We start from the raw sequence: 23,797 nt of genomic DNA, 5'->3' as shown, positions 1-23,797 counted from the left end.
AGTCTGTGTCCCTGGCAAGCTTCAGCCAAAGGAGGGTGACATAGCAGCAAAGGAGGAAAACTCACAAATCAGGCTAAAGCCATTCTCACCTAGCTCACAGCTAAACCAATCAGCAAATGAGGCACTGTTATAAGTGTGAGGCATGATGAGACCTCAGGTCAGCATGTGATACAGAACCCTTCAAAAAGTCCTCAGATATGTTACATTTATTTTAAAAACCTGAAAAGATACATTTCAAAACATTATTAACAGCAGTTACTTGGGAAGAACGAAATTAAGTGGGTTCAGAATTTTATTTTTTATAGTTCTGTCGTATTTGATTTCATTTTGTTATGATACAGTTGTTTTACCTTTAGGGAATAAATGTTTTATTTACTGCATGGTTTTCCTTATGACCCTCTCTGCCATTTTCTTCTTGTGCTTCTCCCTGCTTAGTAACTGTCTTAAGTGTGCCAAGGAGCCCAGCTGATCCCAGTTGCCCAATTGAACACTGAAGTTTCTCTGCTTACTCCTTCCTCTGGCAATATCAGATACAGGTCTACACCGCTTATGGAAAGTTTGCTTTATGCCACTTTGCTTTTATGAAAGACCTTTGTTAGTATGTACCCATTTTCAAGAAATACTAAGAGGGTTTTCCTTTTTATGAGAAAGGATGAAAAGTGAAAATGTAGTTCAGCACATCCTAAATGTTATAGTGGCAGCATGCACCGTGAGCAGTGAGAGTGGTACCACTGAACTCCTTCCCTAGGCACTACACTCAGCATCTAGCTGATGGAGCTTGGAACTCCATCTGTGAGCATCTGTGCTTGATCTCCATTTATTTTGTGCATCCATTAGCAAGATGTGTCCTAAGATAATTGCTTTACACCATTATGGCTTAAGGAAGGTTTCACCAGAAGGTTCTACTTTCAGATAGCGGGGAAATCTGTCATTTCAACCTGATGCAAGTGTTAAGTAAGGGACTTCCCTGGAGGCCCGGTGGTTAAGATTGAGTTTCCAATGCAGGGGACACAGGTTCGATCACTGGTTGGGGAACTAGGATCCTAAGAACCATCTGGTGTGGCCAAAAGGTAACAAATTTTTTTCTAAAGTTAAGTAAAATGGGCATCCAATCTTACCTATAGGTCTGCCCAACTCTGTGAAGAGAATCCTCTGTAAACTTGAAACTTCAAACACAGTAATGCTTCTGTCAGGGGGCTGCTGTTTTCCAGCTACAGGAAAGGTTTCAATGGCCTCTGTGCACAACAGATATTATTCAGTTCTCCATCAGCCTCTGCTTCATCATATCTGGCATGAAAATCTTCAGAAAGCAGAAATGGACAGGATGTAAAAATACTGACTTAATGTTCAGAGAAGATAAAGATCAACCTGTATTCCCTAAATCTATGTGTTATACCAGTAAGTAGGTAATCACAAGGCAATCATAGATTTCCCCAGTCTTTAAAATCAGGCATTGGAGCGTTTAAAATGTTGACACAAAGCTTTGACTTAACAAGTGTCTGGGTTAAAGTTTTCAAATTATGCTTCCACTGCGGCATTCCAGACCCCAAAAGAAGTAACTGGACCCGGATAACAGATATGGACACCTTTGTTCTCTGAAGAATCTCACGCAGAAGGTAAAGGCTGCCACTGCTCTGTTGTCCACTTATTTAGAGATGAATGAATTCTGGGTCCATCTCCCAGTGGTCAGGTCTAAGACTCACAGTGGGGAGGCAAGAGTCAGAAAGGAAAAGTAGATGCTGAGAACAGCAGGTGGCCTGAACAGGAACAAGGTTTTCTGCCAATTGCCTAACTATTGCTGGTTTTCCATCTGATGACTTCATTTTCCAAACGTCCACTGCTATTTTTAATCTCATGGCTCCACTTATCAGCTGCCAATGTTGATTTGTCAATTTCTCTATGCAGTGAGTATGTACTTCCCCTTTTCCCAACAGAAAAGCTCTGAAAATGTAGTTTAAATCCGAATTCTAGGCCCTCATGCTAACATTTCTAAAGTGTTTCCTAACTGGAAGCCGGATGTGTTTCATCATTACCTCAAATCACATGTCCCAAACTGGACTTGTCCCCAACCCCCAGCTACCACCTCCTTCCTCCTTTCTCTTTTTCTCTATCACATTATCACCCTGCCAGTCACTCAGCCACAGAGCCTTTAAATCATTTCTAATGTTGCTTTCTCTTCCAACCTCATAAGCTCCAACTATTACTACAGTCAGGCTCTCCTTCAGCCTGGTATGTAGTTCCTTGAAAAATAACACCCATTCATCCTTCCAGGCCCATTATAAATTACTGAGAGCAGTCCCACAAATTACAGGAATAGTCCCTGACTTTTTTTCTACTTCATCCAACATTGAATTGAAAGCACATCTACTATTGTAATACTTAGAGTCGGCTCCCTTCATGCACACGTGGCTCTCCCATGAGGCCTTAAGCTCCTCAAAGGCAAGGACGTATCTTTTTCATCTTTGTATTTTCAGCATCTAATGTAGTATCTGGCACAAAAAAAGGGCTCCAGTTAATATCTGAATGAATTATTTCATCCATAAAATATTTCTTTATTGTTCAGAAGAGAACATTAACACATAGAATAATCCTTCCTATTGTGCATTTTATTCCCAAACAAATCTCTGTGGCCCACTATTTCCAAGGTCTACGAAAGCTCAGGTTATGTTCCCTCTCCCTGTGGCCACAATGCTTCCAGGGATAACCTTGAACACTCTTGACTTTTAACTCTTTGCTTTCAGTCTTGCCATAGGTTTGAATATCTTGGTCCCTTCTTGTTGCCTATAGCAGGGGTTGGCAATTTTTCTCTGTAAAGGGCCAGAGTCAATATTTTATACTCAGTGTGTCACATGGCCTCGTCACAAAAACTACTCAATTTTGCCTTTGCAGAGCAAAAGCAGCCAGAGATGATATGAAAATGAATGAGTGTGGCTATATTTCAGTTTATTTATAGATGCTGAAGTTTTAATTTTGTATGATTTTTTGTGTCACAAAATATTAATTTTCTCTTGAACTTTTTTCTAGCCATTTAAAAATGTAAATGGCTTGCAGTCTAGACAAAAACAAGTGGTGAACCAGATAAGGACTGTAGGCCATAGTTTGCCAATCCAGCTTTCCTTTCCTCACCAACTCCATCTTTCTACACACAAACACACACACACATTTCTGTTCATTTCTACCTCTAGTAGACCTACAGTAAAAACAGTCTTCACAATTTCTTTATGGACTTTTATTTTATTCTGTTTGGAGCCACTCCAGGGCTGGGGGGAGAGAAAGTGAGTGGGCTTTTGAGTCATTAGGGCCTAGATTCAGAATCTAGCCTTATCGTGTAATAATGAGGTAACCCTGGACATAATATTTAACTTCTCTGTGTTTCACTGTCATCATCTATCAAAAGGGAGCAATAACATCTACGTGACAGGGATTTTGTGAGAATGAGCTAATCTGAATCAAGTTCATGGCACAATGCCTGGTTTATATTATGCCCTCAATAAATCATAATTATTACTCTAGCTTGGGATACGGCTTCCTCAGATCAGCTGTGACTATGGAAAGCAACCCAGCCACTCTGTAAACCACAACTGGGCAGCAGAAGAGAACAAATGGAGAGAAGAGTAGAAAGGCAGAGACAGAATTTGGAGGTTTTCAGACACATGACCCAGGATTCTGAGTGCCTGGTTGGCCCTGATTCCTTCTGACACCTTTCCAAATTCTAGTGGGCCTCTTTTCCTCCTCAGAAAGAACTTTTGACTCTCACACTACCTGAATCTTCTTAGCATTCCATACGAAATACCCAGAAGAGCCCTGGAACCCTCACCTCATTCCCGCACCTCTTCCTGGTATACAGCTGGGAAAGGGTAAAATCTCACAGACTGGTCTGCCATCAGATCTTATACAGGTGAAGCACTCAGCTCTCTCTCAATTATTCATGAATTTTCTGCTGTACAAGGAATGAATTTTTTTCAGAGTTCAAGAACTAGTCTTTCTATAGAAGCTTTAGAGAAAAAAAAACAAGTACACAAATAAGACATTTCCTCCCATAAAACATCAGTAGGGGGGCAGATAAGACAGATAAGCTTGTGGTATCTCTGTCCTTGATCTGAAAAGCCAGATTTGAGCCTGGTACTTCCCTATTCCAACACTTCTAATGGGTATCTACTGCCTCTGGAATGACCAAGGTCCCATGCTGTCACTCAGGGCCTCCACAATCTTGCCCTAGCCCACCCCTCCGGCATTATATCTTACCACTCCTCTATAGAAGTCCTGATCTATAGTCCAGGCAAAATGGACAGTTTCTACCTAACTTCACTGAACAATTTCCAGCTTCCTACACTTGTGCATAACTCAATCACAGTACCTGTAGCATTTTATTGCACATCTCCCCCTAGACTGTGAGCTAGCCACAGGGCAGAGACTGTGTCTGATTCACCTCTGGGTCCCCTATCCGTAGCACAGTGTCTGACATGGGGCAAACATTCAATAAATTTTAATGAATGAATGAAAACATGTGAAGTTATTTTGCTCTTAAACTGTTTTAGTTGGACTTCTATTAGCAGACTAAGCACAGTTTGGGTCACTGTCAAGAAGGAGAAAGACCTAAGAGAAAGAAAATCATGACCAATGTGATCCAAGCAACGGAAAATATGTTTTAAGAGTGAAGTAAAAGAAAACATGGCTGTTTAACCTCCAGAAGAGAAGATGAGGCTCAATTTGATTCTGGTTTTAGGTCTACAAAAGGTTCTCATGAGAAAATCTTGATCTCATGCTCCCTTATAATCAGAGGGAACTTTTCCATATTCATGGAAAGTGGAAAAAGAAGAAACAGCTTAAGTTCAGGCTAGAGAGGCTTAAGTTGGAGAGAAAGAAGAACCAAATCAGGCAGCATTTTTCAAAATACATTATTACTGTACTTTTTGGCAAGTGAATTGAAGGGGTTTGGCTGAGTACTGTTTTTTTTGGGCCATGCTACGCAATTTGTGCGATTTTAGTAATCTGACCAGGGATTGAACCCTCGTCCTCGGCAGTGAGAACACAGAGTCCTCTGGACCGCCAGGGGATTCCTGGTAGGCATTTTTGTTGAAGCCTGTGCAAAAGGAAATAAATATGCAGCTCTGTTCCTATTTGCTGTGGAGATCAGGTGAGACTGGTAAAAGTCAGGTAAGACTTCTCTAATGAGTCACCGACTTTTTTTTTTTTTTTTTTAGCCACTGAGTTTTAATTGACCCTTTTCCTACTGGCAGTTTTTGTCATATCATCTTTTGCAGTCCTGTGATGGAACAATCTAGTACAGGCATACCTCAGAGATACTGCATGTTTGGTTCCAGATCACCTAAATAATCAAGTCACATAAATTCTTCAGTTTTTTGGTGCATGTAAAAGTCATATCTATACTATATGGTAGTCTATTAAGTAGGCAATAGCATTATGTCTTAAAAAAATGTACATACCTTAATTAGAATTAATCATTAAATCAAATTAATATTATTAAAAATTAAAAATAATAAAATACACTTATTGCTAAAAAATGTTAACCATCATCTGACAATACATAGTTGCCACAAACCTTTAATATGTAAGAAATGCAATATTTTTGAAGTGCAATAAAATGAGGTATGACTATGTTTCAAATTTTCTTGATGGGACAATGGAAAAGAAAGAGAAGGCAATGATATCAGAGTAAGACAGCAGGGAAATGGTCATAAAAATATACCTTCTATAAAACCAATACTTAATTGGATATCAATAATAATTATCAATAGTATTACTATTGGGACTTTCCTGGTGGTTCAGTGGCTAAGACTCCATGCTCCCAATGCATGAGGTCCTGGTTCCACTCCTGGTCAGGGAACTAGATCCTGCATGCCACAACTAAAGAGCTCGTGTGCTGCAACATAATGTTCCCATTCTCCAACTTTCTTTACCTCCTTTTGGAAGACAGAATAAACAGAGCCCCAGTCACAGCATTTGGAGTCTTGCAGTATAATGAAAAGAACACAGGTCTCTGAATCCAACACTAATAGGTTTGGACCAAGCTCTGTCACTTATGAGCTACATGACTTTGGGAAAATCACTCTAATCTTTCTGAGGTCCAATTTCTTCATCTTTAAATTGGGGTTAAATATCCCCATGTTACAGGATTCTGAGGATTAAATAAATTATAGTGTGTAACACATCTGATATACTCAGCCACAAAGCAGAGTAGAGACTAGATAAACATCAGTGTTCTTCTCTTCACACCTCTATACATTATGGCCACAATTCATCATTTCAGTTTATTTCCCTTCCTCACCAAATCCACTCCTCTCCCTCTACTTCATCCCCACCTTTAGACCACTGCCCAAGCTGTTCCTTCTCACTGGAATGAACCTCCTTCAAGGCCTAGCATAAATTTTCCAACCTTCAGGAATCCTTGCTGAACCCCCTTTGGTCATGTTGGGATTGATTTCTCCCACTTTGTTTACATTCTTCACTACATTTACTAGAGTCAACCTGATTTCAGTTATTTATGTACTTATCTGTCTTGCCAACTACACGGGAGGGAGAAGGCTCTGAGAAGACAATTACTTATAGGAGGGCAGGAAATGTGTTGCTCTCTTCTGTGTGTATTTCTCAATACCAGGGTCCTGTATGTAGAAAGAGCTCAATGTGTGTTTTTTGAATTGAATCTTGCCACCATGGTTTTTCCAGTAGTCATGTATGGATGTGTGAGTTGGACTATAAAGCTGAGCACCGAAGAATTGATTCTTTTGAACTGTGGTGTTGGAGAAAACTCTTGAGAGTCCCTTGGACTGCAAGGAGATCCAACCAGTCCATCGTAAAGGAGATCAGTCCTGGGTGTTCATTGGAAGGACTGATGCTGAAGCTGAAACTCCAATACTTTGGCCACCTGATGCAAAGAACTGACTCATCTGAGAAGACCCTGATGCTGGGAAAGACTGAAGGCAGAAGGAGAAGGGGACGACAGAGGATGAGATGGCTGGATGGCATCACTGACTCAATGGACACAAGTCTGGGAGTTGCTGATGCACAGGGAGGCCTGGCGTGCTGCAGACCATGGGGTCGCAAAGAGTCAGACACGACTGAGCAACTGGACTGAACTGAATCACTGACTGAGAAACTTTACGGAAAGCTCCTGGACTGAGTTTCTAAAATTCTGCTCTCACTGCCTGACTTGTAACACGCAATTTTTAAAGTATACTAATATTCCTAAACTAAGAGCCACCAATACTCATGCAGTTTGCTTCATTCTATCACCACTCTTTCAACACACTCTGGACTCGTCTAAAGGTATTTCTTCAGGATACAGGAAGACATGGCTGGGAGGACATCACTCCCTCATGGAGGTAGGTGACCCTGAAGAACTGTTTCTACCCCACTGGTTAGAACGACAGCCATTGAAACCATATTAAAAAGCAAACAGTATTCCAGGCCAGAATACTGGAGTGGGTAGCCTTTCCCTTCTCCAGGCAATCTTCTCAACCCAGGGATTGAACCCAGGTCTCCCACATTATGGGCAGATTCTTTACCAGCTGAGCCACAAGGGAAGCCCAAGAATACTGCAGTGGATAGCCTATGCCTTCTCCAGCGGATCTTCCCGACCCAGGAATCGAACCAGGGTCTCCTGCCTTGCAGGCAGATTCTTTACCAATTGATTTTCAGGGAAGCCCATAAAGCAAACATGTAGAACCCAAAAGTAGATCTGAATGATTTCTAGCTGCCTCCGTTCCCAAGTCTGTAGAATACATAGTTTTGACATGTCACATATAAAGCACTTAAAACAGTATATGCCACATAAGAAGTACTCAATAAATGTTCAATATTTTCTTATAAAGTAGCAGACTGGAAGAAAACAGAGTCAGAATCTTTCACTTTTCATATTATTTCTACCACTGACTCAAGTCTTGTCCAGTCTTGTCCCTTCCCCTCTGTGGGCCTCTTCTCATCTGTAAAATCGAAGAAGAACCAGATGTTGTCCAAACTCACTGTGCCTTCAATGAGGTATATTTCTCTACAATCACCAAAGAGCCTTCCTGTTCCAGATGGTGAAGCTGCTGGCAAGGAAAAATTGTAGCTGCTGGTTCCCAGAGGAGAGGGGCCAAGGCAAGGTCAGGACAATTGATTGGTAAACCACCTGTGCACCTTCCCCTGTGTGAACTATAACACATTCAGTGCAGGTTCCTGAACAGAACATCACCTCCTTGCCAACAGAACTCACAGCAAAGGCAAGGCAAGAGGCTGAAAACAATAGTAGCAATGACAGATTCTGCCTTGTGCAGGATTCCTGCACTTTCTTACCTTTGATGCCTACAATTAGGGCACCATCAATCTAAACTAGGACTCTCCTTAGGCACAAAAAGAAGGAAGAATACAAAGGCCCACTCTGAACCTGAAAGCTCATAAAACAAAGACCAAAGCGAGTATATAAAAATGTCACTGACTCATCTGACTGCACACACTGCAGAGGCCTACTATGTGCCAGGCAGAGGAGGGATGAAATAGGCATGGTCCCTTTCCACCAATGTACTCAGAGCACATCTTGGGGGACATATTCCAAGGCATACTGTAATCAGAGCTATATTCAAGGTGTAGCTTCTGCTACAGAAGATGGGAAGGGGCAACTAATACAGTAGTGGGGATCAGAGAAGCTTCAATGGCAGGTTACAGGAGACACAGGCCTTGAAAGATGGAGGTGGGGACTCTAGGAAGAGTGAATAAAGGAACATGCAAGGGAGTACTTGAGGAAATTAAAAAAAAAAAAAAGTTTATTTTGCCTGGGCCATAGGGTGCAGGTTTGAGAGAACAAAGGGAAACAGGGCAGGAGAGAGATTTGGGAACAGATTATAGAGGGGCCTTTCCATGAGGTCAAGGAGCCCAAACTCCATAAGGTAGGCAACAAGGCCAACCAAGGTTTCTGAGCAGAGGTATGTTGAGAACATTTCTCAGGAAGATCACATGGGCACCCGTGAAAAGGTAAAAGGAACCAAGTTACTAAATTACTATAGGATCTTCATAAGTTTGTGCCAGAATCCAACAGCTCCTGTTCACAGAACTCACTGCCCAGGTTCAGCTTCATGCAATCCGAGTTTAAGAGGTGCTCCCATGCTAGGCCCTATAAACATCAAAATCTGCTAGCAAAATAGGCCTCCCAAAGTCAAGAAACCAAGTAGCACTATGGATCACAGAAAGGGAAAAGCTGATGTGGAAGAAGTTGGGGAGAGATCACCAAAATCTCCAGCTGCCCCAGCTCCACATTAAAAAACAAAACAAAACACCAACCCTCTTTACATTACTTCCAGCCGAAGCTTCTTTAGAGGGGCTGAAGCTAAGGATAGTGGGGCTGAAAGAACTTGGGTCAATGGCTGAGGATCCAGTGAAATAACAGACATGAATTGTCGAGCACAGTGCTGGGCATAGGAGGACTGGTCAACAAACACTGACCCAACCTGCAAGGTCAGCTCCACGTGTAAATCCCACTGAGGCTTCAAAACCTAGGCCACTTTAACTCTTCCCCCAAGGCCTTTCTAACATCCAAAATGACCTAATTCCTAGAAATCACACTCATTTCATGCACAAAATATTCAGCACCCAATTCATGACACGTGTCACACTAAAAGACTGCAACTCACCTTCACAATGACCCTCCTGTGCCCTTTTAATACAAGAGAAGCTAAAGCTCTGGGTGGGAAAACAACTTGCACAGCTACTTAGTGGCAGATACAGTCTGTCTCCTTAGGGAGTTAGTTTCCAGGCCACCTGTCAGATGGTCAGTGGCAGATCAGAGGCCCGCGTGGTGAAGGCGCACAGCTACTTAAGTGGCAGAGGTGAGATCTGAACCCAGGTCTGCCTGACCCAAACTCGAGTATTTCCAACATTTCAATCCTGTCACCCACGCTGGCCTCTGATCTGCCACTGACCATCTGACAAGGTAGCCTGGAAACTCCCTAAGGAGACAGATTGTATCCCATACTATTTTCTCTCCTCACAGGACAGCGACCCACACACGTCAGGAACTTTGAAGTGAAAACAGTTCACTTTAAAATAATGGAGTACACAGATATGAAACATTCCTCACATGAAAAACTATTCATGACGTTGGACTGCCTGAGCCTTGAGCCCAGCCACATAGCCTGATACGTACCGAGTCTCAAACCGGCCCCTGGCTAAACTCCGACCTCGGACACCTGTCACAACCCAAGCCCCGAACCCAGGCGCCGGCTGAGCCCGGACTGGAGACACACGATGCGCCCAGAGCTCGTCCCAGACGGAGCCCCAAGGACGGTCTTAAAGAAGCTGCTCCTTCAGCTGTCCGCCCCCTCCTGCCAGACCGGCCCGCAACAGAATAGAATCTGGTCGTGACCTCGGGCCGTTCCGAAAGCCCCAACAGCTCCTTCCCAGGAACAGGACTCATTCATGGGCCGCACCCCCTCCCCCGTGGGCGCCCCATTTTACTCGCAGAGGTATCTCGCTGTCTGGGCTTTACCTCAGCTGACTCCTGGAGGGACAGGTCGCTCGCACTCCACCTACAGAACGCTCCCCAGAGAACGCGGAAGAGGCAGTACTAGCCCGGAGGGGCGGGCCCGACCTAAGAGAGGCGTGAGGGGCGGAGCTGCGCCTGCGTCCTGTTAGCTACGCGCTGGAAAAGGGTGGGGACGTACTAAGTAAACTGCGCAGGCGTGATGGAAGAGGGGCGGGGCGATTGCTGGGGTAGGGGGCGGGGCTTGGCGCCTTCTGAAGCTACCTTTTCGGACTGGAGGTCAGGAGTCCTGGGAAGTGCCTGGAAGGAGGAGGCCGGGCAAGGAGCAGGTATAATTATATTTACCGAGCGCTTCTGCATGCTTGGGAGGAATATTTTGAATGCTGCCAGTCTTTTTAAAAACGAGAACGAATTCTGTAAAATTTCTTAAAAGGTTTGGGTGCTTGGAAATTTCTTAAAGAGATGGGAATACCAGACCACCCTACCTGCCTCCTGAAAAATCTGTAAGTCAAGTAGCAACAGTTAGAACGAGGACAGACATGGAACAACGGACTGGTTCCAAATTGTGAAAGCAGTACGTCGTGGCTATATATTGTCATCCTGCTTATTTAACTTATATGCAGAGTACATCATGTGAAATGCTGGGCTGGATGAAGCACAGGCTGGGAGAAATATCAATAACCTGAGATATGCAGATGACACCACACTTATAGCAGAAAGTCAAGAGGAACTAAAAAGCCTCTTGAATAAAGTGAAAGAGGAGAGTGAAAAAGCTGGCTTAAAACTCAACATTCAAAAAACAAAGATCATGGCATCTGGTCCCATCATTTAATGGCAAATGGATGGGGAAATGATGGAAACAGTGACAGACTTTATTTTCTTCGGCTCCAAAATCACTGCAGATGGTGACTGCAGCCATGAAATTAAAAGACACTTGCTCCATGGAAGAAAAGCTATGACCAACCTAGACAGCCTGTTAAAGAGCAGACACATTACTTTCCTGATGAAGGTTCATCTAGTCAAAGCTATGGTTTTTCCAGTAGTCATGTATGGATGTGAGAGTTGGACCATAAAGAAAGCTGAGAGCTGAAGAATTGATGCTTTTGAACTGTGGTGTTGGAGAAGACTCTTGAGAGTGTCTTGGACTGCAGGGAGATCCAACCAGTCCATCCTAAAGAAAATCAATCCTGAATATTCGTTGGAAAGACTGATGCTGAAGCTGAAGCTCTGGTACTTTGGGCACCTGATGTGAAGAACTGACTAACTGGAAAAGACCCTGATGCTGGAAAAGATTGAAGGTGGGAGGAGAAGGGGACGACACAGGATGAGATTGTTGGATGCCATCACTGACTCAATGGACATGAGTTTGAGCAAGCTCCAGGAGTTGGTGGACAAGGAAGCCTGGCATGCTGCAGTCCATGGGGTTGCAAAGAGTTGGACACAACTGAGCAATTGAACTGAACTGAACTGAATATCTCAATAGCCAGATGATCTTGTCACTCAGGCTTAGGTTCCAACAGAGGTTCTTAAAATTGCTGTGTGCCCCACATGGCAACCAAGTTCAGTTATACAGAGATGAGGGTTCCAGGGGCTCAGAGGAGGAAAGTCTTAAGGAAAGTCTCCCCACATAAGATGGAGTTCCAGCCATGCCTATGGCTCCCTTCACCATACACTCCACACAACTCCTGGGAGGTGGGGCAGTGGGAGTACCAGCAGGAAACAACCTCCAAAAGGCTGCAGTGTTCATGAGGGTCAAGGATGCTGGGGTATCCTTTACTCAGCAGGTGAATGCTCTGCTCCAGGGTGGGGCAAATGGCTTGATTCCCTATTCCCTGCTCCAAATATTTTTATGGCTCCTGAGCCAACAGGAAAACAAAGCCTTCTGCAGCCTGACTGCCTTTCTACATTCAATACACTGCCTCTTCCCAGATCCTCTCTTGCCAAAGTTTGCCCTATGGGGGGCTCTTTTCTTCGTGTAGCTGAGGCCCCAGCTCTCTCTTTTATCTTCTTTCTCTGTCGTCGTCTTCTCCAAGCATCCCTCTCTGAATTTCTCAAAGTAGTTTCGTGAGGGCTTTCTGATGTATTCAGACATTGTCATGTAAGGTACAGGTCTTGGCCACACAGTTCTGAGATAAATCTACCTTTATATGGTGTATTCCAGAACAACTGTGACCCCAGAGCCTGAAGTTTCTGAGTCTAGTAATTGAGGAAGTAGTGAGTGACCTGTCATAGGAGGTGTGCAAGCAAAGCCACCTTATAGAATGCTGGACTGGGGCCTCCTCTGGTAAGCCAGAAGGGGCTGCAGAGTGGAGGCCTTAGACGCCTACAGCAACGAAAGGAGGGACACTGGGCATCAGGAAGGTAGCCAGGCAACAAATGATTCAACAAGCTATTACATGTCAAGCATTTAGAGTTCTACCTAACACAGGTTGTGTGCTCAGTCGCTCAGTCATGTCTGACTCTTTGCAACCCCATGGACTGTAGCCCGCCAGGCTCCTCTGCCCATGGGATTTTCCAGGCAAGAATACTGGAGTGGGTTGCCATTCCCTTCTCCAGGGGAATCTTCCTGACCCAGGGATGGAACCCATGTCTGCTGAGTCTCCTGCATTGGCAGGTGGACTCTTTACCACTGAGCCACCTGGGAAGCCCATACCTAACACATAGTATTTGTTACTATTGTGAATGATCCAAACTGAGTAACCAGGAGTTTAGAAATCAGTAAGTCCCTTACTCCCACACCTGATCATGAAGGAGATGGGGGAAACTGAGGTTCAGAGGAGAAAGGAATGTGCCAGAGTATTTTGAGGGCTGGGCTGAGACTCGCACCCAGGTCTCTGCCTCCTAGGAGAGCCACTGCATAAAGCCAGGTTGTCTCCTTCTCAGGGAGAAAGAAGAGCTCTAGGTGGGTCTTTGCTGACTCTTTAAGAACCAAGCTGTTTTTCAACTCTTTATCTAGGCAGTTGGGGTAAGGGGCTGTGGAATGATAGCAGGACCTGAGCTAAGAGCGTCAGCTGTCCCTGGGGAATAAACTCAGGAGTCAGCCTATGTCTTGCCACCCCCACCTGAAGCTCTAACCAGCACCCAACAAACAGCCTTAAGAACTTCTTCTGCTCTGATTAGGATTAGGGCTGTATTTCTGTCCTGTCCCTTAACCCATTAGCTCCAATAAACCACCCAGATTAATAGGATGGGTAAGAGTGACCAGTGACAGGCACCCTGAGCTGAAACAATGACTCTCCAAAGAGACTGAGTTCCCCGAAGGTAAGGCCCAGCCCTCTCCACTCTAAGGTTTCTAGCCTAGCCCAGGAATTCTAGGTCCTGAATTCTCAGAGCCCTGGGAAAAGCTCAGTGTCTCCACCCTGGAAAGCTGGGCCAGACATGACTACACCAGCCAGCCCTTCACAAGGCCCAGGATCTCAGGACACAAAGCCCTCTCTGCCCCATTCTGGCCCAGTTCCTTCCACAGCCTGCCCAGGAGCCATGTGGCACCCTGACAACAGTTTCCCACCAGGCCCTTTAGTTTGCCTCCTTTATTTTACCAAAAATAACAAAGATAAATTTTCCCCCTGTTTCACAAAAAATAGATTGTCCCCATTCCGCTCCCCCCCCTTCATAATCAGCACTGGCAGTAGCCTAGACTCCAACTCCCAATACACAGTCCTCTTTGGGAGAATCTTTGACTACCCCCCAACCCCGGACCCCCAGCCCCATGCCAGAATTTCTGGCAAAGCTGCTGAGCCAGTGTTTCCCTTGGGAATTTCTGGAGGCAGCTGTCCCAGGTCCAGCTGGCTCACCCCAGGAGACCCATCTGCTTCCCCAGGGATCTGGCAGCTGCAGGGCCATGGAGAGGGGCATGATTTTGGAGGCTTGGCTCAGCAGACAACCCCAGCAGACCACAGGGGTGGTGGGGTACTCTGGCATCAGGCTAGCAATCCTTGCTCGAAGCAAAAAACAGCTGTGTTCTGGAGAGAGCTGTCAAAGACTCTTTTGGAGTGCCTCTCATCTCCCTGTGTGGCAATCCAGAGGCCTGGGGTGAAAGTCAGAACCCCTGGTTTCTACTCCAGCTCCACAAAAGCTTTGCTGGGAGGCCTTGGACAATTTCTCCCACATCTCTTCTGGCTTCAGTTTTCTCCTGTGTCCACGGATGTTTCTGTAAGCGAGACTGGATGATCCTGATTCCTTCTGGTTCTCCATCCTGGCCCCCCAGCCCACTGTCTCCAGGAGAGGAGGGCCCTGTCCCTGCCTCAGTTTTCTCACTTGTATGTCTGGGTGCAGGGCTGGACATGGAGGTGCTGAGTAGTAAGAGCTGAATGACCATGCCAGTTTCTCTGTGGGTAGCTTTGCTCTGAAATCCAACCAGCTGGAATGTCTCAGTGATGGTTGGGAAGGAGGCAGGTACTTGCAGGATGGGGGCTCTCCAAGCCTGGAAGAGTCTGTTCACAGCTGTGTGGTCCTCAATATCCCAGATGGGAGATAAAGCTCTGGAGTTTCCCAGTTCAAGTTCATTAGCTCTGTGAGTTAGAGGATTATCTTCTACTGGGTTTCAGATCCTCACAACCACATCTGGAGATTTGGGGAGCTAGATTGGTGTGTATGATTCCTGATTTAAGGACAGAGGACCTTTGTGGACATGAGAGATCACCCCTGATGCCTAGGAGGCTGTTTATAACTAGGCCTTCCTGGAGGCAGAGGGATGAGGGAAATGATAGCGCATGAGCATCTCTGGCTGAGCAAATCCGAACCCGTGTTGATGGTGGGCCAAGATTTTAGGTACTCAGGATAGGGCTCCCCTTCCTAACTCCTACCAGCTCCCCAGAAGTCATGCTGATGGAAAATGGTGGCTTGGAAGGTTCAAATATGGAGCTACATCTACAACCACAGTTTGTGCATTTAACACACAAAGGTCAGGCACACCAAATGGGGTGACTGACTTGTCATCATTCCTAAGTGGTCATGGTCTGAAGGCCCTAGTCCCTACTTCCTTCCATCTATCCATCCATTTACCTAACATTTATGGAGGGCCCATGTGCCAGGAAGGGTCTAAGGCAGCTTGCTCTCACAGACACACCCCATAGTCAATATCATACATATACATACTCATCTCATCTGTGTCCACTCACAGACCAGCTGCTCATGCTCTTGCACCTTTCTTGCTATCACTTCAGCCATATCCACACTCCCCAAACAGGCTTGGGAAGCACCATGGAAGGGTCAAGTGTCAGAGCAGAAACCCTCTAGACTTCATGCTGCGGGGTTAGCTCCTCCTTTCCTCCTGTCTGCCTGCCTTTAAGCTCTTCCTTTCTCTACTCCCAAGCAGTCAGGAGGACATGTGGGCAGATTCCTGAGAACCAGAAGTTCAGGGACTTTGGATGTGTGGAGGGGCTCCAGGGCCTTAAGGTCCCTCTGCCACCAGACTTCTGAGGGTCCCCTCCCCTGGACACTCTGTGTTTAGATGGTCCATCTGACAGTCAACAAGGTCCAGGTCTGGGCTCAGTGACAAATCCGCTCTGTCATCTCCCTCTGCAGAGACACAAGGTGGGGAGGAGTCAGTCAGAGCTCAGTGTACCAGGCAGCCCCTTCCCAAACTTCAGGCCCTGGCAACTCTTCTGCCTGAGCCTGGCCCCTGCCTGCCACCACCACCCCCCAACTCCAGGATGCAGACCTGTGTCTGTAAACTGATACTTGAATGAATTCGCTATTAAAGTACAAAATCCACTATTAAATGAGTTGTGGTCCCCTAATATATCCACTTGGGTATTGGATTTTCTTAAAGCACGGAGCCTTTGGATCTGAAAACTCACAGAGGCTAGCCCTGATAGGGGAGGGCAGTGGGGGCTTAGCCTCACCAGTGGCTCCAGCTCCCGCTGGTCCACCAGGCTGAACTCGCGGATGAAGTAATAGAAATGCTTGTAGCAGGTATTGACATGCGCCTCGGCCCCCATGCTGAGGATGCTGTCGAAGTGGTGGATGTAGACATGTACAAAGACGCGGAAGAGGCGGGTCAGGATCTTGGTGCAGACCTGCTGGAAGTTCTTGGGGAAGGGAACTCCTAGGGGGTGGGATGGGCAGATAAATACAAGACATCAGCAACCTTTTGATGAAATTCTGCCCAACCCTGCCCTTCCCCCACACCGCCCAGGATGGCCTCTTTCCCTAGCATACTTCCCTGTGGGAAACAGAGATCAAGGTTTGCTTTCTCCCATACTTCCCTTTTTAATGAAGCACAAAGCTCACTGTGCCTCTCCGCTGCTGAAATACAAATCATCTTCCAATTTCCCCATCACCCTGAACAGGACTCTATAGCCTTGTTGGATCACTGACCAACCCTGCTGAGACTATGATGGAAGTTATGCCACAATTCTCTCCAGAAGCATATGCATCTGTAGGTGCTTACACACAACACTGTTGGATGCAATTCCAAGGGGAGTTTATCAATATCTGGGGCCCACTTTTTTTTGGGGGGGGCCATTTTTAAAAGTATGGGGCTTCAGGATTGAATCCTGTCTTCCCAGCATGGTAGCTGCTCAAAGCCTTTCATAATCTGATCCTGACTTGCCCCTCCAACCCACCTGACTTCTTCCCCTTTGCAACATCCACACAGCGGGCCCCAGACCCCAATCCTGAGAATTCCTAAATCTTCAAGAATGAATTTGGATATTTCTCAGTCCTTCAAACATTCAATAACACTTGCAAGAACCTTCCATCTGTGAGCCAGGCTTTGTGCTGGGTCCTCTGCACCTTTAGCCTGGTATGCTAATGGATATGGCAGCCACTCTAGATTTGATAAAACAGAGGTGCATAAACATGGAACCACTTGCCCAAGGCCACATAACTATTAATTAGTATAGACTGGAGGCGGGATTCAAGCCCTTTTTGCACTGCATCGAAGCACCCCTCAAATAAATGCTATAGACCCTGCCAGCAAGAAAGCCAAGGACTTTCTCTGTGAAAAAGGCACAATTTCTGTACCATCTCCCATGCTCACAGTTGAATTTGAGGCTACACCCTCTTCTCTGCTGTGGCAGAGTCATCCCAGGGTTAAGGCACAGGCATCTGGGATCTCACAGGCCTGGGGGTGAAAACTAAAAGGGAACAAGAGCTCAGACACAGGCCCACACTGACTCACCCTACTCCATGAGGCCCTTCCCCTTCCTCAGTGCTCTCGGGTGGGGCTGAGCCCTGTCTCCCTGTGAGCTCTTCCAGGCCCAGCCCAGGTCCCTCAGACTTGTCCTGCCCATCTAGACTCGGGGTCCTGGGTCCCACAAGACCTGAGCAAGTTCTGAGTACCTCCTGATTCAGTGCATTGTCCGTCTCTCCACCTGTTTCTTCTCTTGTGAAATGAAGATACCTGGGTTGCATATAATAGTGCAGGAAAGGGCAGGCCACCAAATGGGGAGGGGTGTGGGTGGTGATTTGTGACTCAAGGCCCTCAGCATTCAGACTTCTCCCCTCTGGGCCTGACCACCCTGGCCCGCCCATCTCTGATTCCCATAACCTTAACAAAGATGCACAGGAGGCCAGGTAGGGCGGGCTGCAGTGATGAACATAAGGTCATGCCAGCTTAGCTTCTAAGCCAACGCCCCCTCCGGCTGCCCTTGAGTGAGGAAGCAGGGCCAGGATGACGTCACTCATCTCCCCTTTCCACCCTCACTCTTCCAGGCCGCCCAGCTGAGCTAAGACAAGGCTCCTTGACTGGCTTGAAATGGAAAAATTCTTCCCTTAAGGCCCACTGCAGTGGAGATGCTCTCTGGCCCCCAGTCCTGATCCCCTTTCCTTTCCTGGGGCCAGGAGTCAGAAAAGACTCCCAAGCGGCAGCAAGTCAGATTAGCCCAAACAGGGTGACTTGCTAGGAGCACCTTGAGGCACTTGTTCTGGAAGATTCTGAGAATCATCATGGTCTTGTCTGGGTGGTCCCTGGAGGGACACTCAAGCTTCAGACAAAAAGAGGCCCCAGAGAAAACAAAACAAAACAACAACAAAAAAGGAGCCTGACCTGCCTGCCAGGCGAGACTCACCTACGCGCGTGGGAAAGACATCCTCATCGTTGATGAGGCCTTCGATCCAGTCCATGAGCAGCGCCATGTAGCGCGGCGCTGAGAGCTTGGCCGGCCGCCGGTACTGGCGCTCGTCCTGCCAGCGGTACTCGTAGCGAGGCCCACCGGCCATGACTGGGCAGCTGGTCTCGCTGCAGCGCTCGGCCATGGTGCCGTAGATGAGGTTTATGCGGTTGAAGAAGTCCACCACGTGCACGGCGATCCAGTCATCTATGTTCTCGCCCGGCGGCAGCCTCACCACGCTGCGCAGGTCCAGGCCGGACTTGAGAGACGCCTGCGCCTTCTTGTACAGCTCAAAGCGCTGCGTGCCTGGCTCAAAGCGCTTCCGCGGCCTGAACGTCTTGTCCTTGGAGAACACCTGCTTCAGGCACAGTGCCATGGCCAGGCTGGGCCAAGGGGCCAAGGGCAGGACCTGCGGATGCCCTGCCAGGGCCAAGGGCAGAGGGGAGCACGGTGGTCAGGTCCTTACCAAATGGACTTGATTTCCGCCACATCATTGCCCTCTCACCTCTTGACTTTTGGCCTGGAGTTCTCAGCCTGGAATCTAAAGCCTCCTCATCCCTTCAATTCAGTATCCTGCCCTATTGCTAGCTCCCCTGGTTCCCCCTGCCAAGCTTTTCACAGCCCTCCCACCTCTTTTCTTTCCTCTCCACTTTCATTGTGTCTTAGAGAGGGCTGGGCCTAGGCTCCAAACAGGTGCTCCTCAGACTTGCTGTGGACTATTAGAGAGTTGGCAGAGGCTCCTGCAGGAGGCAGGGGCCTGGGTGAAATGATCTCTGGGGATCTCACAGGCCAGTTGGTACAGCGTGGGACAGCCTGCCGGCATTGTGCTGAGGGTAGAGGGGGGAGCCCCCACCCTCGGCTTCCTCTGGGATATCCCGTAGTCCATCCGGCCACCGGGGATTCCCAGGGAGCAGGAGGGACTTTTCTACCAAAAATGTCCTTTCCTTTTACTACCCTGAAAGGAAAGAGCTCTCAGATGGCCAGCTGGGTGGCCTCTGAATGTGACTGCAGGCACCGGAGGAGAGGGGGAGGGTGGCAGGTCTAGAAGGGCACCACTTCCTCCAACAGTGGCTGGAGATCTTTGCTCCCAAGCCTGCCTCTCCAGCCTGAAACCCAACCAGAACAAGCCACTGGCCCCTCCCACTGCACCTGACATTCGGTAGACATTCCTAGAGCTCCTACTATGTGCCTGGCCCTCACTGGGAGGCAGGAAAATGCAGTCACATCATCCAGTTGGGACCATCCAGAATTCAGAATTTGCTTTGCTTCTTAGAATTGAAGGATCTCAGACTCAGAACAGCCTTTGGGGACGATGATAAGAGCCCTAGGCTTTGAGACAGGAGACCTGGGTTCTAGTGTCGTCCACCATTGCTGGGTGACTCCTGCAGCAGGCGGGATTCGGCCCATGCAGTTTCCCGGGTCACTCACAGGCCAAGTTCCTGGAACTTCTAGAGTAATCACCTCATTTTCCCTGAGTGCTTGTGCTCTTGGGAAATGCAGGGACCCAGGTACCCACTGGAATTTAGCCACATGAACCCTGATCCTGACCCCAGACCGAGCACTAAGGCTGAGAATAGGCTAAGCACTCAGCTGCTCCAGGCTGAACTCTGACCTGGCCTTGACCCTGGTCAATTTAAGGCCTGAACTCTTAACCCTAGACTAAGGCTTGAAAACAGCCACAAAGCCTGGCCTTGACCTCAGAGCTGACACTGTAGTATTTTCATTTCTCACACCTCTAGTAATACTGGGTCAGGTTTGGGGAAAGGAGGGTGGGAGCAAGGTGACAACTGGGTGTAACCAAAGGCACATGTGGGTTGTCATGTCAGACAACAAGTCAAGCTAGTGGAGAAGTGTGAAACAAGGATTCCTCCCTGTACACATAACACACAGGCCAGGAGGGGAGAAGTCAAGTAAAATGAAAGGAATTTGGAGAGTACGGGCAGGTCTCCCCGCAGGATCTTGTCATCTTGAAAAAAACCTCCAAGATGTGGCAGGTCATCCATCTGCTACCCCTCAACTTCTCACCCAAAGAAGTCCTCAGTGTGGGACCCAAGCTTCCTGACCCTAGAGGAGATTTCCACACTTCACATGCCCCTGCATCTAAATTCTGCTTAGGGAACTTCCCTGGCCATCCAGTGGTTAAGACTCTGCGTTTTCAATGCAAGGGGCATGGGTTTGATCCCTGGTCAGGGAATTAAGATCCTATACATTACGTGGCATGGCCACGAAATTAAAAAAAAAAAAAGAAAAGAAACTCACATTATTCTTAGGGCAGGAGCTTCCAAAATCACACTACAATTAGTTGGTTCCCTGGGCTCTCCACCTTTGCACAGCCACCCTCACCGACAGCTACCAACAAACCTACCCTGGCATTCAACATCTCATCCTAGTTTTCTTGCCCCACTTCCCTAGAGCAACCACTCTGGGCTTCTTCCTGATCCATGGACAGCCCCCCAACTCCTGCTTCTGTATGTTTTCTTACACTGGTCCCTGGGCTTGACTCCCACTGTCAAGTTGAACACTACCTCCTCCCATAGCCTCCTCTACTGCACCCAGATTTCTTTGTCCTCGGGTGGAGACTACTCTTTGGTCATTTTGTCCTCCACCAGCTTCACCTCCCAGCCTAGGTCAGGCCTGGTACATACTGGATGCTCAGGCTTTGTGGAAAGCTCAAAAGCAAGAATCACCGAGTTGAAATAGTCCTGAGAAATCAATTGGCCTCACTTACTTCTTGAATGGATGAGGAAACTGAGGCCCCGGAAGAGGACTTCAGGAGCCCGGGTTCATTCAGCACGTCACAAGCAGGGCATCTCCAATGGCACAATGGGACACTGGGATAAGCTGGGGCATGACAACTGGTCAAGGGCCATTTTCCTGCCCTAGCTGCTTGCAACTGGTCTGGTGGAGATAAGGAGAGAGGCGGGGAGTGAAGGAAAAGGGGAAGCATCTTCCCATCCACTAGACCAACTTAATTCCTGTTCCCCCAACACACTGTGCCTCCCCCACACTCCACAGCAACTTGGGTGTCCTAACCAGTGAGCTAGGGTCCCACCTTCTTGCTGCAGAATGTCAACGCCTGGGTCTTTCCCCGGGGAAATGAAAGCTTTTGAGGGAGGGAACATGGATAGATGCCCTTGTATCCGGGCCACTTGTCTGTTTTCACTTCCCACTCTCATTCCTTTAGTGAGTCTCTTATCTCACAGAATCTCTGTCCCCTCACTGGAACCATGGCTATTCCCCTTCTTGGCCCCTGTTTCCTAACTCTGGACGTCCTTTCATTCCTAAAGTGGCCAGTGATGGCTCGCTCCCTGGGTGGGCATCTGCATTTCCCAAATAAAGGCCACAGAGGAGCTCTGCCTGCTTCTGACACTCAGCCCCCTGCCTGGGCCACACCTGCCACTCCTCGAGTCCTGACTCAGGAGCCTGGCCCCAGCTGGAAACCAGAATCCAGCCTAGAGTAGACCGATGTGTGTTAGCGGGGTGGGGGTGGGCGGGAGCGCTGAGAGCAGAAATCCAAGATAAAAGTCGAGACGAGGACTCCCAGCTCCTCCCCGTGGCGCTCGGCCACCCACGACCACTCCTCGACCTCTCCCAGAACACCTGACGCCCCCGTCTCCCTAGCCCAGCAGCCAGGACAGATGGGCCGTAGGACCCAGAGGAGCAGGCCTGAAATTTCCGCCTGCGAAGACACGCCCTCTTCAACCGACGCGCCCCCACCCCACCCTGACTTTCCAGCTCCGAGTCCCGGACCCCGGAACCAGGGTTGTGGGCAGTCTGCTCCGGGCGCAGGTCGCCTGGGGACGGTGCCAGGCCGGGACAGCCGAAGAAATGAAAGTGGAAGAGAGGCTGGGTTGTGTGCGCGGCGGGGCGCGGGGGGAACTCACTCACGGGGTCCGCCGGGTGGGTTAGCGCGAGTCCTCTCTGGTCGCGGAGTCACATCCCCAGCGCGTGGTTCTCTCCTTTGCAGGTTCCCGGCGGTGCCGGTCTTCTCGCTTGTCCGCCTGCCTGCCCTGCTGAGCCCGCTGTCGCCCTCCGCCCCCAAGGCGACGCCTGCTCCGCCCAGGCCCTCTCGGCCCCGCCACGCTGCGGCCAAGGGGCGGGGAAGGGGCGGGGAGAGAGGACCCCCCTCCCAATACCTTCGCCTTTCCGGAAAGTCCATATCGCTCCCCCAGCTTCCCAGGGCCAAAGGACTTGGAGCTGGTTCTCTTAGGAGGGTCAAGGAGGCAGCCTCAGTTTCCTTGACTGTAAAATGGGGACAAACCCATTTTATACAGCTCTGTCTGGAGCTGGATAATGGTGGTTTCCTTGCCCTCCTAGAATCGTCAGTGTTTCCCTTGTCGCTGAGCTCAATTAGAGATCAGATCTGCCATCCACTCCCATACCCTCAGCTTCTGGCAGAGTGCCTGGCACATAGCAGGCACTTAATACCCATTTGCTGATTGAATGAACGACCGCCTTGGGAACCATTACCTCAGCACTCAAAGGACTGGCTCCCAAGAGTGCTCAGATCAGACTTTCACCTCACTCACCAGGGCTGGGGTTTTGGCTCAGGCTGGGCAGATTCTCCTCACTCCTGGGCCAAATCATCCCATTTCCACCCTTTCCCCTCACTCACCCACATTTTTGTTCCAGCTATTTCCACTTTAGAACATCTCTTTTCCCTCCTTTCTTCTAATCAGATCCAAACCCTTCAAGACCTGTTTTGCTTTCCCTATTTTTCTACCTGGGTTCTTTCCCCCTGAGGGCAAACACATACCCTGCAGAAGCACTGAATGTGCACTGTGGGTCCCAGGCCCAGGGACCAGTTGGCAGGCTCTGCCCTGGGATGGGAGGGAAGGGTGGCAGCCTTCTACGGTAGGAGGGCCAAGGCAGACAGATGGGCTGCAGAAGTTACTCTGGAGGGGTGCTGGAGGTGAGCAGGTGGGGAGAGTGGCAGGAGGCATTTACATGGCCCAGATACCCCACTGGGCTCCTCTTGTGTCTGGAACGTCTGCTTGCTGGATGGCATGAGAACACACTGGAGTCTTAAAAATGAACTAAAGATTCATTTTATGTTGAATACCTATTTTTGCCCCAGTCTAAAGCTGCCACTCTCTCCCCCCCACCCCAATATCTGAGTCTTAACTCTGCCCCAGATCCTCTATAAGCGAACATTTGCATGTTCTAGTGTATACAGAAGGAATTCAAACCTAGTCCTTCATTTGTTTGATATCATGATTAATACCCTTTACTGAGTATGACTTTGTGTACCGAGAATGGGGAGATC

The 23,797-nt window shown here is 48.1% G+C and overlaps 2 protein-coding genes across 8 annotated transcripts in view; both read right to left on the bottom strand.

Moving 5' to 3' along the window:
* The window catches only part of MKNK1 (MAPK interacting serine/threonine kinase 1), a 50,003-nt gene extending 39,368 nt beyond the window's left edge, over positions 1-10,635 (bottom strand). For 2 of the 4 annotated variants that reach the window (XM_043876566.1, XM_043876568.1), the window contains exons 1-2: positions 10,481-10,635; positions 1,119-1,300 (exon numbers count right to left, since the gene is read on the bottom strand). The gene's annotated coding sequence lies outside the window, so the exon portion shown is untranslated. The remainder of the gene's footprint in view (positions 1-1,118; positions 1,301-10,480) is intronic. The other 2 variants (XM_043876569.1, XM_043876567.1) reach the window with 2 other exon arrangements.
* A 3,354-nt stretch (positions 10,636-13,989) lies between these two features.
* On the bottom strand, positions 13,990-22,621 carry MOB3C (MOB kinase activator 3C). 4 transcript variants are annotated; one of them, XM_043877691.1, is made up of 5 exons: positions 22,420-22,558; positions 21,260-21,429; positions 18,490-18,951; positions 16,321-16,523; positions 13,990-15,994 (listed from the first exon to the last, which is right to left on the bottom strand). In XM_043877691.1, the coding sequence occupies exons 3-5, from the start codon at positions 18,905-18,907 to the stop codon at positions 15,965-15,967; spliced, it is 651 nt and encodes a 216-aa protein (XP_043733626.1). In that variant the 5' UTR covers positions 18,908-18,951; positions 21,260-21,429; positions 22,420-22,558; the 3' UTR covers positions 13,990-15,964. The 4 variants fall into 4 exon arrangements, with proteins under 4 accessions (XP_043733626.1, XP_043733627.1, XP_043733625.1 ...); XM_043877692.1 differs by having other exon boundaries at positions 22,416-22,554; XM_043877690.1 differs by lacking the exon at positions 21,260-21,429 and having other exon boundaries at positions 22,420-22,621.
* Between the last annotated feature and the right edge of the window lie 1,176 nt (positions 22,622-23,797).

This window comes from Cervus elaphus, chromosome 20 (genome assembly GCF_910594005.1).
Source record: "Cervus elaphus chromosome 20, mCerEla1.1, whole genome shotgun sequence".
In the NCBI taxonomy this organism is placed as follows: Eukaryota; Metazoa; Chordata; class Mammalia; order Artiodactyla; family Cervidae; genus Cervus; species Cervus elaphus.
The sequence above is the reverse complement of the archived record's forward strand: the minus strand, read 5'-3'. Positions and strand labels throughout refer to the sequence as shown.

What these genes read in the sequence shown, in the direction of transcription:
- MOB3C (XM_043877690.1), bottom strand. Translation starts at nt 18,907, where the DNA reads ATGGCACTGTGCCTGAAGCAGGTGTTCTCCAAGGACAAGACGTTCAGG. An exon ending in TGTCTTTCCCACGCGCGTAG is followed by an intron (nt 16,524 to 18,489) that starts GTGAGTCTCGCC and finishes CCCACCCCCTAG; the next exon opens with GAGTTCCCTTCCCCAAGAAC. An exon ending in AGCGGGAGCTGGAGCCACTG is followed by an intron (nt 15,995 to 16,320) that starts GTGAGGCTAAGC and finishes GTGTCTCTGCAG; the next exon opens with AGGGAGATGACAGAGCGGAT.